We start from the raw sequence: 17,879 nt of genomic DNA, 5'->3' as shown, positions 1-17,879 counted from the left end.
CCGCCCCGGCCCCCGCCCCCGTCCCGGCCCCCGCTGCTCCCCCGGGGCGACCCCTGGGGCACCCCCACCAGCACCCGCCGCGGGGCAGAGCTCCCGGAACGGGGTGCTGAGCTCGACCAGAGGAGCTGCTCTGCACCTATGGCCCCAAATTCAGGCTGCGCTCCCTCTGAGCACCCCGAATTCCGCTGATGCGCCCTCGGTCCCGCTCTGCCCCGGGATCCCCGTGGCCTCAACTTCCCGCAGCCCGGGCGCCCACAGCCCCGGAGCTTTCACCTCCGAAGACCCCGCTCTGCCATCTCTGCCCCGTGAGCGCCGTTGTGCCCTCGCTTCTCCGGGCCCAGCCTTTGTGGGGTTGCCAATAGGATGAAGGGGACCCCTCCATCCCTTCTCATTCCAGCTGCTGTCAAATGTATCCCTCTGTTCCCAACCCACCCTGGGCCCCTCCAGCCCTCGACACGGACATCATCTCCCCCAAGCTGTGCCTCTGCGTGAACCCACAAAGTTCCTTCCAAGCTGACCCCGTCTGTGGTTCCGGGGTGTAGCGGTCCCCATTTGCTCTCACATGGGTCAGCGTCCTCCTGCGAGGGACCGACACGGCCTCCCGCTGCCCGTCCCACGTCCCCATCCCAGGCAGGGGCCGTGCTCGCAGAAGCCCGAGCAGGGAACTACGGGGTCCCTGCAGGTCAGGGCACCGTGCCCGTGGGCGCAGCCCGCGCCCCTCAGCGCAGCGGGACGCAGCGCTGCTCCCTGCCCACGCCCCGCTCGCAGCACTTCCCGAGCCGGAGCCGCCCTGCGAGGCTGCGGGAGCTGGGCAGCAGCTGTCGAGCAGCTGCCGGCCGGGGCCGCCCTGCGAGCGGCTCGGCTGCCTCGGGGTGGGGGTGGGGGCGGCGCGGGGAGCCGCGGAGCCGCGGGGCTTTGTTCTCGGAGCGGAGCGGCGCGGCCCCTCCCCGGGCTCCACCTCCGCAGCCCACCCGCGACCCTCCTTCCTGTGCGCGGTGAGGGCGGGGGCCGTCAGGAGGGAGCGGGAGGCGGCGGAAGGGCAGAAGCGCCGCCGGGTGCGGGGGGGATTCGCCACCTGCAGAAGGGCGAGCTCGGGTTCCGGCTCCTGCCCCCAGCAGAACGTTCCGACGGATGAGCGAGGCGATTTTCCTTACCGTTGCTCATCGCTTTATTACTGACCGCTACGGCTGTCAGATCGGAGCGCTGGGAGCGGCCGTCCCCACATGCACTGCTCCGGAGCCCGATCCAGGGCGGCGGTGCCTCGCGCCCGTCCTTCGGGACAGCAGCTGTGCTAACGGGCGGACGGTTGGCTGCGCTACGCCGAAGCACGGCCAGAAGCGCTGTGCTCGAGCTGCTCGTGCCGGTGACTCGACCCCTGCATGGGCGCTGAGGCACGGCAGGGACACAGGGACAACGCTGGTAAGTGGGGATGCCCTTGTGGGGTCGCAGCTCAGCACCATCTCCTGCTCAGCGCTGTTGTTGCTCTGCTGTCTGGATTAATTACTGCCTCCCTGCTCTCTGCTTGCTGAAACCAGGCAAGGGCAACCCAGGGGCACGGGTTCTGCCAGGGGCCAAAGGAGGAGAAACCCCAGGAAACAAAGCTTTCTCTAGCAGCTCGGTGGAGCTGAGTCAGGCCACAGGGCAGAGCTCCAGGCAGGAGCAGGGTGAGGGCCACGTGTGACCTTCCTGGCCCCACCACACCACGCTCAGGCAAAACCACAGTCCCCAAACAGCGGGCACTCGCAAAAAAGTGTTTATTCAAGGCACTAAAAGCACCGTGGCTACATCAAATGCAGCCCAAACGGAGGGTGGGGGTTTGGGAGAGGCATTTACAGTGCTGGGATAGCGGTGGCACACGCTCTTTGGTAGGAAGCAGTTTTCAAGCCTGATGGGAACCCATTAGCCAGAGGCTGGTGTGCACTCCCAGCCCACAGCCAGGGCAGGCATGGCACACAGTCCTGCTCCATGGCACGGTGGTGCTGCCACTGGACAGCCCCACGGCCCCCCCAGCCCCATGGCGTGCAGCCATGTGGGGCTGGGTAGGAAACCACGGCAGCAGTCTGCTGGGCTGTGGGGTCACTGTGGGCAGGGGGAGAAGAGCCAGTGCTCAAGTCCCATGCGCTGAGTATGAAGCTGGGGAGGTGAGGGAAGAGTTTGGCAGGGGCTGGGGGCTAGGAGCATCCCTGCCCTGGTGCTGAGTGCCAAGGCAGCTGGGCCCCATCAAAGCAAAGGAGCAGCTCTGCTGCAACCAGACCCTCCCCAGCCACAGCCTCAGCACAAGCATTGTGCTGTGCAGCCTCAGGGCAGGAGACCTATGTGGCATCCCCTTCCCCAGGCTCCTGTGTCAGCTAGGGGGGCACAAAAGAAGCCAGCCAGATGGAAGGGGCCAGTGCTGATTCTGCCAGGGCCCGGCCAGGAGTTGCCAGGAAAGAGTCAGGAGCAAGGGGAAGGGGTGAAGTCTCAGCCTGGCTCCCTGGGTCAGGGGAAGGGGTGGAAAAGGAGCATGCAGGAACAGGGGCATGCATGGGCACAGCTGAACTCTTGCCCCTCACACATGGGAGAAAGCATGGCTCTTGCACAGCGGCTTGTCCTTCTTGGAGTAGAATGTCTTCCCTTCCAGATTGGTCTGGCAGATCTGGGGAGGAGAGCACAGGCAGTCAGGAGGGCTGAGCCAGCCTCCAACATCCTCTCCCATGCTGAGCCCTAGCCATCAGCCCAGAACAGATGTCAGGGAGCAACAGGCTGAGCCACCAGGACAGAGCCAGGTGGGGGAAACCTGACGGCAGCATGCACCCCATGTGAGACACAGCTCACAGCAGGGGGAAGCAGGTAGGCACATGGCTCACCGCGCAGACGAAGCAAGTGTCATGCCAGCTGAAGCCCAGCGCCTCCAGGAACCGGTCCCCAGCATCAATCTTGAAGTCACAGCCACGACACTTGGTGCCAAACATCTTCTCATAGTCTGTGAGCATAGGCAGAGCACTATAGGTCAGTGGTTCCTCCAAGACTGCAACCCCTCATTCCTGTGCAGCAGGGCTGCAGCACACCCCCGGGACAACTTGCTTCCAGGACTTGAAGCACACGAAAGCCCTGGGCACATGGGGAAAGGTGGACCTTGCCACCACTGGGCCACAGGGAGGAAGTGAATCTCCCCAGCCAGGATGCAGCATTCATATTTGATGTAAATCATCCATCATCACCATGGCAACACGCCAGCAATGGCACCATCCAGCACCAGGGAGGAGAGGAATGGAAGGTTCACGGGGGTCCCCTCCCTTCCCTGAATCCTGGGGAGAGCTCCACAGCAATTCAATCCTCGGTCCTACCGGTGGGCAGTACCCCGGGGCTGCGTGGGGTGACGTGGGTCCTCCCCTGGTCCTACCTCTCTCACAGTAGGGCTGTCCCTCCTCCATGTAGAAGGCACGGTTGCGGATGGGAGTTTTGCAGGCTGCGCAGGTGAAGCACTGCACGTGCCAGGTCATCTTCAGCGCGTGCATGACCTCCTGGAAGAGAACTGCTATCAGCCAGGAGGGAGCACCCCACACCACAGGGAACCCCCACAGAAGGCTGAAAGGAACAGGAGATCCCTGAGGCAAGACGAGAAGGGACAGAGCTGGGGACACACGGGTAAGCAGGGCGCAGGGATGGGAGGTGCAGGGCAGACTGAGGGACACTCACCCCGGTGATCTTCTTCTTGCACTTAGCACAGCTGGGCGCATAGCGCGTGTCGTAGCACTTGGGGCAGAAGATGGAGCCCTTTTCCTCGAAGAAACCACCCTCATCCAGCACCTTCCTGCATTGGCAGCAGGTGAACTCCTCGGGGTGGTAATAATGTCCCAGTGCCACGAGGTAGCGTCCTCTGTGGTGGAACAGAGCCACATCAGCCACAGCGGGGCCTGGCAGTGCCCAGGACGGCGGCAGGGCTGCAGAGGCCAGGGCTCACCTGATGATCTTGTTGCACTTGTAGCAGAGGGGGGTGCGGCCAGGGCCCTCAGGGGCCTGCTGAGCTGCCTGCACGATGGAGCTGCGGTTCTGCATGGGGGTCGGCGTGGCCGGCTGGCTGTGCTTGCTCAGCACTGTGCTCGTCTTGTCTGGGGCGTAGCGCTCAGCAAATGAGGGGTCCACAGCCCAGGGTGGGCGGCTGGTAGGGCCAGGGGTGGCAGCAGGGGTCCTGGAGGCTGCATAAACAGAAGCTTCTTGAATGATGTTCCCAAGCCCTTTGTATCCATTGGTAAGCAAGATGCATCCACCAGAACCAATCCTACCCATATCCCCACTCCCCTTGCCCCAAACTCAGAGAAAACATTTTTTCTCACCCAATCCTGGTTCTGTCTTCATTGCTGCTCCCGGGGACGGGTCCGGTACGGAGACCTGGCTGCAAAACAACCAGTTAATCCTGCTGGCCACACTCACCCCCAGGACGCAGGCTGGCTTGTGCATGCAGGCAGGACCCCCACTCTGCAGCCAGGAGCTGGCCAAGTCCACATGCCCAGCCAGTAGCTAGTTTGGTGCTGGGCATCGAGCCAAGCGCCTTCAGCCCCACAGCATCCCCAGGTCTGTGGCACCCAGCAGGGTGGGAGCACAGGACCACTGTGCCCTAATGCTGAGGTGCTGTGGGCTGGCCAAGGACTTGGGGCATCACACACAATACTACTCGCTCCAGTGTGACAGTGTCCAGGCACACCTCCACCTCACACACAGCATCTGGTAGTGTGGGGAGCCCTGGGCCAGCTCCAGCAGAGCCAGGAAGAGCAGGGATGAGTTGGTACAACAGGGGACAAAGTTTGTGCCCCCCCTGCACCCTGCCAGCACTGGACTTATAAGAAGCCAGGGCAAGCAGCACCCAGAGGAGCAAGGACAGTGTCAGATGGAAAGCCAGTGCCTTTGTGCCTCTTGAGGGCAAGGACAAGAAGGAGCTAGCTATAAAAACACAAGTGTTTAACTGCAACAGAGCAAACCAGGCAGATCTGGTCACGGCACGAAGGCAGGAGGGATGGTGGAAAGGCAAAGCTGTGCCACAGCCCTAGCCTGTGTCCTTCCTTGCTTCCATGCAGGGCCTCGAGCCTCAGGAGCTCACCCACTGATCTCTAAAAGATGCACAGCACCTCCCAACACCCCCAGCAGGGTCTGCCAGTGCCAGCACACTCCTCCTCACCCCAGCTGCCCAAGAGACCACAGTGCAGCTCAACCACCCCAGCGCAGTGCCAGCAGTGCCCAAAGGCCTGGATATACAGTCCAGGAATCTATGCTTGCACCCCCCTTACCTGGGCTTTTTAATAAATACATCATCATCTTCCACTGAATGCAGCGGGAAGAAAGGAGGAGACAGGGTCAGTCGGCGGCAGCACGGCCCCACACGGCACGAAGGGACGAGAAGCGGGCAGCCCTCCCTGCTTCCCCCACACCAGCACCCCGGGCACCACACACACACGGCCAACACACAAACAGCACAGGAACATCACGGCCCGGTGCCGCCTCAACCCACAACAGCAGGCAGCTCCAGGCAGCCCCAGACCCACAGGGACTTACGGCCATCAGTGCCCGTCAGCCGGGCCAGTTTGCGGAAGGAGCGGGACTGGGAGGTGCCGGTGCGGGGCTGCCAGTCCTCAGCATCCTCAAACAGACGCAACTTGCCCGGGTCACACGCAGGGGTGGTGGGGGGCTCCACGTGGGGCGGGGGCTGCCTGCGGTTGACAGGCAGGCACTCAGCTGGCACTGACCTGACCCTGGCCCTGCCCCGATGGCAGAACTGCCCGAGGGCTTCGTATGCCCAGACCTCCGCCACAGACTCACCGCGGCTCCTCCGAACCACAGTACGACACGTGGGGACTTCTGTGGTGTAGAGAAAACGGCGGCACAAGGATAAATCACGGGCACACAGCACGGAGCATTCCCCACGGCTTGTCCCCAGCCCCACGGTTATGCCAGCAAAATTTGCTTCCTCCAGCTCCCAGCTCCCAGCTCCCCTGCAGTCCCACCCCAGCACTGCTGCCCCTCATGCTGAGGTGTCGGCGCTGTCCTGGATCTCCTGATGCCCACAGCCAGGCTGTGCCAATGCCACCAGGCACCACTGACTCTTTGTGTCAGGACACTGAAGTGCAGTGCAGCCTCCCTACCGCTAGCAGTGCCCAGGGTCCTGCCAGGGTCACCCATACTGGGGACAGCCCAGCATCAGGGCACAGCAGCCGGGGACAGAACCAACGTGCAGGACCCTCACAACGAGACGGTCACAGCTGTGGCCCAGTGCCAGTGGTGCCCATCGCAGAGGTGAGTTCAGCGCAGGTGCTGAGGCTCTGTGACCACCTCAGCTCTCAAAAGAGGGAAAGGACAGAGAGGGACAGAGAGCAGGAGGCGACAGGACAGGACAGCAGAGGAGAGGAGCTGCCTGCTCCTTACCTGGGCTTCCTAACCAGCTCATCCTCGCGATCCTCAACTGAGTGCAGAAGGGAGAAAGGAGGAGACAGAGTCAGTCGGCGGCAGCACAGCCCCACACAGCACAAGTTATGAGGACCGGCACCCCTCCCTGCTTCCCCACACCAGCACCCCGAGCACCACCGTGTGCCCGCACGGCCCACAGCACACTCGGGGCTCCCACAGCCCCACTCAGCCTGCACCAAACACAGGGATAACGTGGGGCCACCACGGCCACGGCCCGGTGCCCCTCGACCCACAACAGCAGGCAGCTCCAGGCAGCCCCAGACCCACAGGGACTTACGGCCATCAGTGCCCGTCAGCCGGGCCAGTTTGCGGAAGGAGCGGGACTGGGAGGTGCCGGTGCGGGGCTGCCAGTCCTCAGCGTCCTCAAACAGACGCAACTTGCCCGGGTCACACGCAGGGGTGGTGGGGGGCTCCACGTGGGGCGGGGGCTGCCTGTGAGTGATAGGGGCAGGCGCTCAGCTGGCACCAACGTGGACCTGGCCCTGTCCAGCTGCCAGCACGGGGCAGCCGTGGCCAAGGCCCTGGCCCACCCTGACTACTGCCACAGCCCGGCACTCACCACTGCTCCTCTGTACCACAGAACGACCCGCGGGCATCCCTGCTGCAGTGACAAAATGGCAGCACAATGGTGAATCTCTGGCACTTGGCATAGTGTTCCCTGTGCCTTATCCCCAGCCCCTGGTCACAACAGCAGTGCTCCCAGGCAGCTGCCCAGCTCCAGCACTCACACACTGATCCAAAGCAGGAGGGTTTGCAGAAGGGGAAGGCAGGAGAGCTGCCCCCAGCAGGAGCACTCAGATGCTGTCCCAGCTCAGAGGGATACAGCCTTCCCCCATAGTCCCCGCTCCTTTCCTCACACAGCCCAGCCCCACAGAGCAACCAGCAGCATGCAGCAGCTCTGTCTGGCCCCTGCAGCCCCCTGGGTTTCAGCACCCTGTTACAGCGCTGCCCAGTGCCTTCCGACACCCACAGCGAGGTCTGCCAGTGCCACCACACTCCTGTTCGTCCCAAGAGCACAGCTCAACTGCCCCAGCTCAGTGCCAGCAGTGCCCACAGCCCTACCCAGGACATGCAGCCCAGAGCTCATGCTGCGCCTCACAGTCCCTTACCTGGGATTCTTAACAAACACCTCTTCCACTGAGCACAGCAGGGAGAAAGGAGGAGAAAGAGTCAGTCCGTGGCCCCGCACAGCATATAGGAATGAGGACCGAGCACCCACTCCCTCTCAACCCCAAAACCAATGCCCCAGGCACCACCACAGCCCACAGATGGCAAACACAGGAACAGAAGGGGCTGCCACGACCACAACCAGGTGCCACATCAACCCACAGCCGGAGCCATCTCTGGTACCCACAGGGACTTACGGCCATCAGTGCCCGTCAGCCGGGCCAGTTTGCGGAAGGAGCGGGACTGGGAGGTGCCGGTGCGGGGCTGCCAGTCCTCAGCATCCTCAAACAGACGCAACTTGCCCGGGTCACACGCAGGGGTTGTGGGGGGCTCCACGTGGGGCGGGGGCTGCCTGTGAGTGACAGGGGCAGGAGCTAGCTGGCACGGACCTGACCCTGCGCTGCCCACCCAGCGGCATGGGGCAGCACTGCCTGAATGCCCAACACACATCAACCCCAGCCACAGCCCAGCACTCACCACTGCTCCTCTGTACCACAGAACGACCCGCGGGCATCCCTATGGTGCAAGGAAATGGTGGGAAAATGGTAAATCACTGGCACGCTGTGGAGACCTCCGCAGAGCTGACCCCCAGCTCCACAGAAGCCTGACCCCAGTGAAGACGCTGGCAGCACTTGGACCTAATTAGCCACCACAAAGCCCCACAGGCTCCCTTGCATGAGGTCCCAGTGCTGCCCTGGCTTTGCCAGTGCCACCAGACCCCAGTAACCCACTGTGTCTGGGATGCCATGGTGCAGTGCAGCCTCCCTGATGCCAGCAATGCCCAGGGTCCTGCCAGGGACGCCCAGACTGGGGACATTCCAGCATCAGGGCAAAGCAGCAGGGGACAGTACCAGTGTGATGCCCAGGCAGGACCATCACAATGAGTAACTGCCTCAGTTCTAGAAAGAGGGAAAGGACAGAGAGGGACAGAGAGCAGAAGGTGACAGGACAGGACAGGACAGTAGAGAACAGGAGCTGCCTGCTCCTTACCTGGGCTTCCTAACCAGCTCGTCCTCACGGTCCTCAACTGAGTGCAGTGGGGAGAAAGGAGGAGACAGAGTCAGTCGGCAGCAGCACGGCCCCACACAGCACAAAGGGATGAGGACCAGGCACCCCTTCCTGCTTCCCCCACACCAGCACCCCGGGCACCACTCTATGTCCACACACGGCCCATGGCACACTCAGGGCTTCCACGGACCCACACTGCATGCAGGGATAACGTGGGGCCATCACAGCCACAGCCTGGAATCAATTCAACCCGCAACTTCAAGAAGCTCCAGACAGCCCCAGACCCACAGGGACTTACGGCCATCAGTGCCCGTCAGCCGGGCCAGTTTGCGGAAGGAGTGGGACTGGGAGGTGCCGGTGCGGGGCTGCCAGCCCTCAGCATCCTCCATCAGCCGCAGCTTGCCCGGGTCACATGCAGGGGTTGTTGGGGGCTCCACGTGGGATGGGGGCTGCCTGTAAGTGTCAGGGGCAGGCACTCAGCTGGCACTGACCTGAGCCTGGCCCTGCTCAGCTGCCAGCATGGGGCAGCACTGTCTGAACGCCCAACACACATCAACCCCAGCCACAGCCCAACACTCACCGCTGCTCCTCTGTACCACAGAAGGACGCACGGGCATCTCTGCAGTGCAAGAAAATTGCGGCACAACAGTAAATCACTGGTACGTGGCATTTCCTACAGCTCAGCCCCACCAACCTCTGAGCGCAACAACAGTGCTGGCAACATTTGCTCCATAAAAGCCACCAAAAAGCCCCATGGGCTGAGCTTCCAGTGCTGCTGCACACCCCCCAACATCCCCAGTCAGCCTGTGCCAATGCCACCAGACCCCACCAACGTGCCGTGTCTGGGATGCTGTGGTACAGTTCAACTTCCCCAGCACCAGCAGTTCCCAGGGTCCTGCCAGGGACAGCCCAGCATCAGGGCACACTGTCTGGCGACAGAGGCACTGCAGTGCCTGGGGAAGGACCATCGAAATGAGATGGCTACAGCTGTGGCTCAGCACAGAGGTGCTGAGGCTCTGTGACCACCTCAGCTCTCAAAAGAGGGAAAGGACAGAGAGGGACAGAGAGCAGGAGGCGACAGGACAGGACAGCAGAGGAGAGGAGCTGCCTGCTCCTTACCTGGGCTTCCTAACCAGCTCATCCTCGCGATCCTCAACTGAGTGCAGAAGGGAGAAAGGAGGAGAAAGTCAGTCGGCGGCAGCATGGCCCCACACAGCACAAGTTATGAGGACCGGCACCCCTCCCTGCTCCCCCACACCAGCACCCCGAGCACCACCGTGTGCCCGCACGGCCCACAGCACACTCGGGGCTCCCACAGCCCCACTCAGCCTGCACCAAACACAGGGATAACGTGGGGCCACCACGGCCACGGCCCGGTGCCCCTCGACCCACAACAGCAGGCAGCTCCAGGCAGCGGCAGGGACTTACGGCCATCAGTGCCCGTCAGCCGGGCCAGTTTGCGGAAGGAGCGGGACTGGGAGGTGCCGGTGCGGGGCTGCCAGTCCTCAGCGTCCTCCATCAGCCGCAGCTTGCCTGGGTCACACGTGGGGGTGCCGGGGGGGTGCATGGACTGCCTGTGAGCAACAGGGGCAGGCGCTCAGCTGGCACCATGGACCTGGTCCTGTCCAGCTGCCAGCAGGGGGCAGAACCCACATGAACCCCTGTAACGGCCCAGCACTCACCACTCCTCCTCTGTACCCCAAAATGACACACGGGGACCCCTGTGGCGGCGAGAAAATGGCGACGCAAGGGTGAATCACCAGCACACAGTATGGAGCATCTCCCATGGCTTATCTCCAGCCCCATAGTGATGCAGCAGCATTCATACCAGTCCAGCTCCCCTCCAGCCCCACACCACAGTCACAGCACCTTGTACCCAAGGCCCAAATAAAGCCCAGTACCTCCCAACAGCAGTAGTCAGGCCACACCAGTGCCAGCAGGCCCCATCAACCCGCTGCATCTGCAGCTTGGCCTCCCCAGTGCCAGCAGTGCCCAGGGTCCAGCAGGGGATGCCCAGTCTGGGGACAGCAGCAGCACAGTGCCCAGGCAGGACCCTCGTAACAGGACGGACACAGCTGTGGCCCAGTGCTGGCGGTGCCCATCGCAGAGGCGAGAGCAGTGCAGGTGCTGCATCTCCATGAATACCTCAGCTCTAGAGAGAGTGAAAGGACAGAGAGGGACAGGGAGCAGGAGGTGACAGGACAGGACAGCAGAGGACAGGAGCTGCACTCGCCACCAGCCATGAGTGTGAGGCCAACAGGGGGGGTTGAGCCCCACCGCTGCAGCACCATAGCCAGGAGCCGTGGTACACCCTGTGCCGCCCCTTACCTGGGCTTCCTAACCAGCTCGTCCTCGTGGTCCTCAACTGAGTGCAGCAGGGAGAAAGGAGGAGACAGAGTCAGTCGGCGGCAGCACGGCCCCACACAGTGCGAAGGGATGAGAACTGGGCACCCCTCCCTGCTTCCCCCATACCAGCGCCCCAGACACCACCGTATGCCCCCATATGGCCCATGCCACACACAGGGCCACTGCAGTCAGAGCGCCACCACCTCACCCCGCAGCCAGGTTGACTCCAGGAACCCGCAGGCAGCCCCAGACCGGCAGGGACTTACAGCTGTCTGTGCCCGTCAGCTGGGCCAGTTTGAGGAAGGAACGGGACTGGGTGCTGGTGTTGCGGGGCTGCCAGTCCTCCGAATCCTCGATCAGATGCAACTTGCTGGGGTCATATTTGGGGGAACTGGGGTGCTCCTGTGGTTTCCTATGAGCAACAGGGGCAGGTGCTCAGCCAGCACTGTCCTGCCCCTGCCTGGTGGCACAGGGACCGGCACACACCACTGCCCCACAGACCCACGGGGATCCCCACAGCATCCCCCCTGGGGCCATCCCACATCTCTTCAAGCTCACAGCAGTAGCACGACAGCACACATTTGACACATCATACGTTGTCCTCCTCCCCACCCCACACCATCAGCAAAGGAAGGGGCCACTAAGGATGTCTTCTCAGGACAGATTTCCCATCTCTGCAGTTTGAGCCCAGCCCTAAAGGCCAGGAGGAGAGAGAATGGGGCAAGGATAAGCCAAGATCCAAATCACACGCAGGTGAACTGCATGGTGCTCGATTAGCACCAGTGATGCTGAAAGAAGGGTGCATAGCACAGCCTTTCTTGTGCTGGAGAAGGAACTGGTGTAAGGACATCCTGACACCCTTGCAGTCAGCAGCACTTGCATTTCAGGCTAAGGACAGCTTGCAGCCAGGAGCTGTCAGCCTGGGGACGCTGAACCCCTGGGCTAATTAACCCTGCCCAGAGAACAGGGCACCAGTGGGCCACTAACAGGGCAAGAGGCATGCAGGAAGGCTAGAGAGAGCAGGCAAAAGGCTTACTGACTTGTCAAGGCTCTGCACCTGTAGGAGAGAGGGAAAGAGAAAGGGAGAAAAGAAAGAAAGAGAAGGAAAGTGAAATTAGACCCACAGAACCCAAGAAGTTTCCAGAGCTCACCTACAGCCTGCACCACTTTCCCTGCCCCTGCGACACGTGCCCATCTCACCCATGGCTGAGAGCACAATGGGCTGCAGGGACAACAGATCTGATCATGCCACCCTCAGCCCCACTCCGCACCCACCGGGTGCAGAGAACAGCCAGGGCCATGTGCCCCATTGACCAGCTCCAGGGTCCTGTGGGCAGGAGCGGCAGCAGGGTGGGCACACAGCAGCAGAGTACACAATGTGCAGACTGGAGCATCCATACAGGGCTCAGGACTGGCATGGGCAGCACTGTGCAGGGCTCTATGGCTTCCCTTTGTCCTGCACGTCCCGGAAGCGTTGTGTCGTGGCCCTGGGCTGGTGCTGCTGATTGCAACCGCAGCCTTCCTGCCCCTTGTCGCAGGGCTGGCAGAGACAGCAGCGAGCATCCTGCAGCTGCTGTGCCATGCCCTCCAGCGCTTTCCAAAGGCCAGTGCAGGAGGACACAGCCCCGAGCAAGGAAGAGGCGTGTGTGTGTGTCCCCACGTGTGACAGTCCTGTTGCTCAGTCTCAGCACCTCAGCACGGGAACCACTGCCCACTCCCACCCACAGGTGCCTGGCATGCAAGGTGCAGCAGGGCCGGGCAGCGGGCTCCCTGGTATTCTTGGAGAGCAGGATGGACAGCAACATACCCATTGTGCTGGGGGGTGCAGGCGGGCGCCAGGGGCACGTACGTCACGGGTTTCGTCACCAGCCCGGGCCGTGGGTTCGGAGGCGAGCCGGCCCCGAAGGGCCGAGCTGTTTTGTTGAGGGCGGTGCTGGGAGCGAAGTTATATTTCAGGGGCTCAGAGCAGGGGAGTGAGTCCTGAGCGAGACAAAACACACAGACAAGGGCTCACACGTCAAGCAGCATGCAAGGGGCAGCCCTGGGCCAGGCAGCGCAGCAGGCAGCCAGGTGGGAATGCTGGACCCATTCTTGCCCGCAGAGCCTCGCAGTGACACATGGGCATTGACAGCACGTGCGGCTCTGCCAGCCAGGTCCCCACTCTGCGGGGCATCCCGCCCAGGGACACCAGGCTGCAAACTCAGCCTGAGGATTAGTAAGTGCCCCGTGGTGGGGCTCTGCATGCACTCACACTGCTCACAACCATCCCAAGGTACAAAGCAGAAAGCATGCAAGTGGCTTCTGCCTAGCAGCCACTGGCCCCAGCCCTGCCTCCCCATGCAAGAGCGAGCTCCAGCACTAGCGAACATGGGGCCTGAAGGCTGTGCTGCAGCTGCTGAACATGCGGGGAATTTGCAAGCCTTCTAAACACATCCTGGTCCCCAAGAAGCCCTTGGGCCCCAGGAGCAAAGTCCGCTCCTCTGATTAAGCTCAGAGACTTCCCCACCCCCAGCCCACGGCTGAGCAGCTGCCAGCAGTGCTGGAGCAACACCTACCTTCTGTGGCTTCCCCAGGTGGTTCTGGGCTCTGCAAGAGAGGACACAGTGAGGCAGATCTGCACGTGCCCAGCATCCATCATGGCTGGCATGCTGACACTGAGGAACTGTAGCCAGGTAGCACTAACCCACGGTCTGAGGTGACGGCTTAAAGCCGGGATTGCCGCAGATGGGATGAGCCCCATCCAGCCGTGCAGAGCCCTCAGATCCAGCCAGGGCTGCGGGAGATGAGTGATGCTGCCTCATGGCAGCAGGGCCATTGGGCTCGGGGAGGCGACGGGTACAGGGCCACAGCTTTGTTCCAGCTGCACCAGCACCGTAAGTTCTCAGGATCCACACATCCTACCTGCTCAGAGTGAGGCAGAGCCTGTCCCCGCAGGCGCGGATCCTGTTCTGGGCCTCGATGTGCGTCATGGCGCTGGTGCTCTCCCCATCAATGTACAGCACCCAGTCGCCCACTCCCACACCGGCCTGGGCAGCCTTTCCACCTGGAGTCAGCTGCAGAACAGAGAGTGTCAGGGAAACCAGCAGTAAATGGAGTGATGCTCTTGTGCCCAGAGCCACAGAGAGGGCCACTGAGCACACCCTGAACAGCTCCTAACCCCGCTACCGGGCAGCTCCCGCAGCACAGTGCCACTGCAGCCCAAACACACTGTGCCTGATGCAAGAACCCCCAGAGCTCCCTGTGTTCCCCAGTTTGTTATCCCAGAGAGCCTCTCTTCCTTGTAGCAGCTAAGCCCTGCCCCAGGCACCACACTGCAGCACAGCACTGCTGGGAGATGTGCCAGCACCACCCCTACAGGTGGCCCGGGGACAGCCCAGGCGTTCTGAGGCGATGCCCAGCAGCAGAGGCTGTGCTGGCTCAGCTGCAGCAGGAGGTCATGGAGCCGGCCCCAAGGTCCCGGGGCAGGAAGCGAGCAGGGTGAGTCAGGGCCTGTCATGCAGCCCACAGCTCACCCCATGGGCTGTAAACCACAGGCATGCTCCCAGCCTTCACAGGGGCGGGGAGAGCCCCCTGTATCTTCCAGCTATGTTGTGCTCCTGTCTTGTCTGTTCCCTTCATCCAGCCCAGCAATGGGGCTGGGATATGCCTGGACCACCCCCGGACACCCCTATTTCTGTTGGAGATAAGCAGTCCCTAGCCCCTGCACCACTGAACACAGCTCTCAGGTATTGACAGACAGACACTCAGACAGACAGACGTGGGCAGGCTGCAGCCATTCCTGCTCCTCCAGCACAGAACAACTCGAGGCGTTTGGATTCAGACCAAGTATTTCCTCAAGCCCTGTTCAACATGAACATAAAAGGAGCGAGCCAGATTCCCAGCACTGTCAGAGGGCTGGAAAATCCCTGCCACCGAGCATCATGGCTATGCGCAGAGCCCAGCCCGCCCTGAGCACAGCACCAGGTACCCTGGCTCCACTGCCATTCCCAGAGGGTCACAGCATCCCCTGCAGTACCTCTGGCACTACCTGGCACTGAAGGATGCTGGAGGCAGCAAGCAGCTCTGGCCGGCTCCCGGCCACTCCTGCAAGCCCCAGCTTGCTGCCCCTCAGGCTGGGAAGCAGCATGGGTTTAAGGCAGCAGTAGGAGCTGGGAGAGGTTTTCACATGGCTGCCTGGGCAGGGGGGAGCATGGCAGGCTGCGTCACGCCGCCGCACCCAAGTGCGCCAGGAAAGCCCTTCGGCAGGTGCCAGCTCAACAGATTCCAGCCAGGAGCTGCTCCAGCCTTCCCGTTTCCTGCACCGTGGGCTGAGGCTCCTGCCCAGCCCCACCAGTCGCAGCTTCCTTCCTTGCCTCTCCGCCCAGCTGGGCCTTTGTCCTCACACCTCAGAGTGCCACCTCGGCTGGATACCTCCATCCAAGGCTCCAAGTCAACCAGCGAGGTGGCAGGCAGGCACAAGGGAGCATCCTCCTTGGCACTGTGCAGCCAAGGTGCTGGGACCCTGTTGAGCCTTGCCCTGCTCTGCCAGCAGCATCTCTCCAGGCCCTGCAGCGGGGCTGGCCTGCACACACGTCGCTGCTGCTCCATGAGGCCCCAGCCCCAGGCTCTCGGAGGCTCCACCGCCTGATCAGACCCTTTGTTAAGCCCTGGCTTGCAGCCAAGAGAAACATTTTTTAGAGAATAAACTTGCTGAAGCCGTCTCTGTTCCTTGCAAAGATTGGTCGGCCCCAGGGCAGTGGCATGGGTGACTCCAGCCTTGCACGGTGCCCCTGGGGTGGGTGTTGCAGAGACCCGTGGCCTGGGATGTGCACACAGTGCGGGGGGCAGGCCCCACGCTGTGCCCAGTGCTGTGCTCAGAGCCACAGCCCTGTGCCAGCTGCCCCAGCGTCAGCAGCACGGGCGGTGCAGACACATTCCAAGGCTTATAAGGCAATTCTGCAGCTGGAGCTGCTGCAAGCACCCGTGGTGCAGGCCACCCAAGGACGGGGAGCCACACAAACCCAAGAGACAGCTTCGACCTGGGTAAGCATCACATGAAAATCTCCCACCAGGTGCCCCAGCTGTAAGCAGCTGGCAGCACATTTTGTACATGCCTCTGCTTCAGAAGCGGGCTGGCTTTACGGATGGGACCTGTCCCAGGACCAGTGGGAGTGCAGTGTCAGGCACAGTGCCTGCACAAAGCTGGCCCCGAGGCACCGAGCCTGGTATCACAGTGCAGACCAGGCCGGTCCTGCAGTTCACGCACAGAGAGCTGCCCCTGCACAGGGCTGGCTCCGGAAGAGGCCCCCCTGCCTCCCACCGCATCGTGACACTGAGGAGCCTGCACAGCATTTCACATCGCCGCTGCAGTTCCCTGCCCGGAACACCCCCAGCACATATTCCCTCTGGCCAAACCAGAGCTGATAAGGGTCTGGGTGGCTCTAAGGGGGTTAAAGCAGAGTGAGAACCAGTGTTCCAAGGCCCAGCTTGCTCACATCCCCCGTACAGCTCTGCCTCAGCTGCTTGGACACAGCTGCAGCTTCCCACCCATGGACAGCAGGAGGGTGGGCGATACCAGCTCTCAGCGCCTCTTACCCTGGAGATGGAGAGCGGCATGCTGAAGTCCTTCCCTCCCTGCAGCCGGAAGCCCCAGGGCGCCGGCCCGTTCAGCATCACCTTATAGGACTCCATCTCGCCCATCTCTGCAAAATGGAAGAGGGTGTGATCCTGACATCATGCTGCATGGGAACGACATGGGGAGCAGGCGAGGAGGGGGCCCAGCAGGACTGGGCAGGAGGAGACAGGTCACACTGCCAGCAGGAGCTCCACCCTGACCATCCCACAGCGTGGTTAGGGACGCACCCCACATCCATCAGCATCTCCTAAGGGGCGTTGGAGCCGAGGGGCCAGAGTAATGCACACAGTGACACTCAACCATCCCAAGCCCAGGACGGGCTCTGCAGCACTGTTACAGAACCTCGAGCTGCTAGGAGCTGTTCCAGGCAGCAGAGAGGCAGCAGCACGGAGGGATGGCAGCCACAGGCGTTTTGCCTGGTGAGCAGCACAGCAGCACAGTGCCACCGGAGCCGCCTGGCACAGCAGCTGGGCTGCAGCAGCAGCAGCAGCTGGTCGAGCAGCTGTACCTGGGTGTGAGCCCATCTCCGCAGGGTTCTGGGCAGGAGGAATGGATGCCCCGTGCTCACACTGACAGCTGTCAGCCGGCCCAGGCACGGGGCACGCGTCTGTACCTCGCCTAAAGGGAACCGCGAGGACCTCCTGAGCCCTACGTGGCAGGCAAAGGCCCCGCTCTGCGACATCTCCCCGTGCCCCGATGGGGCAGAGAAGCTGCGAGGCCGGAGCCCGCGGTGCCCCCGCTCCCCCAGCCGGCCCGGGCTATATAAGGCGTGTAAGCTGACACCCGCTGCTCCCCGCTCGCTGGGCGCAGGCTGCGTGTCAGACATTCCCCAGCACGGAGCGGCCGCACAGCCCCGACGGGGCTCCCCGCTCCGAGGGCTGCGGCAGCACCGGGCCGTGGTCTGTTCGAGAGGAGGGGCGAGACAGAAGCCCCCTCCAGCGGAGGCTGTGCCCTCTATCTAAAGATGTGCAGAGCCACGTCCCGTGGGGTCCCCGCGTCCCGCGGAGCGCAGCCACGCCCCGACCCCCGTTCCAGCTTCGCCCCACGGGGGGTCCGGTGCCCCAGCCAGCCCCACCCGCCCCACACAGCCTCCTTTTCCACTGACCCAAGCAATCGGCTTCCCACCCCCGACCCACTACTCAGCCCCGGTCCCCGCTCCTCCCCACACGCCGCGGTCCCGCCCGCACTCACTCACCCGCGGCGGGGCAGGGCCGCCCGGCGGTGCGGGGCCGAGCTGGTCGCGGCGCAACGGGCGAGCGGAGCAGTCGGCCGGGGGACTCGAACTCGGGCACCGCCCCCTCCCCGA

At 62.7% G+C, this 17,879-nt stretch overlaps 1 protein-coding gene across 48 annotated transcripts; it reads right to left on the bottom strand.

The window, feature by feature from the left end:
- Positions 1–1,734: 1,734 nt before the first annotated feature.
- On the bottom strand, positions 1,735–17,875 carry PDLIM7 (PDZ and LIM domain 7). Of its 48 annotated transcripts, none has more exons than XM_052685011.1 (28): positions 17,769–17,875; positions 16,534–16,640; positions 13,861–14,012; positions 13,515–13,545; positions 12,767–12,939; positions 11,226–11,371; positions 10,942–10,978; positions 10,296–10,334; positions 10,042–10,187; positions 9,733–9,769; positions 9,194–9,232; positions 8,912–9,066; positions 8,596–8,632; positions 8,083–8,121; positions 7,803–7,957; positions 7,548–7,575; positions 6,998–7,039; positions 6,716–6,870; positions 6,397–6,433; positions 5,794–5,832; positions 5,530–5,684; positions 5,265–5,298; positions 4,317–4,375; positions 3,944–4,178; positions 3,679–3,859; positions 3,383–3,503; positions 2,847–2,962; positions 1,735–2,635 (listed from the first exon to the last, which is right to left on the bottom strand). In XM_052685011.1, exons 2-28 carry the CDS (start codon positions 16,636–16,638, stop codon positions 2,549–2,551), a joined length of 2,580 nt encoding a protein of 859 aa, XP_052540971.1. In that variant the 5' UTR covers positions 16,639–16,640; positions 17,769–17,875; the 3' UTR covers positions 1,735–2,548. The 48 variants fall into 48 exon arrangements, with proteins under 48 accessions (XP_052540971.1, XP_052540972.1, XP_052540973.1 ...); XM_052685012.1 differs by having other exon boundaries at positions 6,998–7,036; XM_052685013.1 differs by lacking the exon at positions 12,767–12,939 and adding an exon at positions 12,000–12,016.
- Between the last annotated feature and the right edge of the window lie 4 nt (positions 17,876–17,879).

This window comes from Tympanuchus pallidicinctus, unplaced genomic scaffold (assembly GCF_026119805.1).
Source record: "Tympanuchus pallidicinctus isolate F22 unplaced genomic scaffold, pur_lepc_1.0 scaffold21, whole genome shotgun sequence".
Taxonomy (NCBI): domain Eukaryota; kingdom Metazoa; phylum Chordata; class Aves; order Galliformes; family Phasianidae; genus Tympanuchus; species Tympanuchus pallidicinctus.
This window is presented reverse-complemented; position numbering and strand designations above follow the sequence as displayed.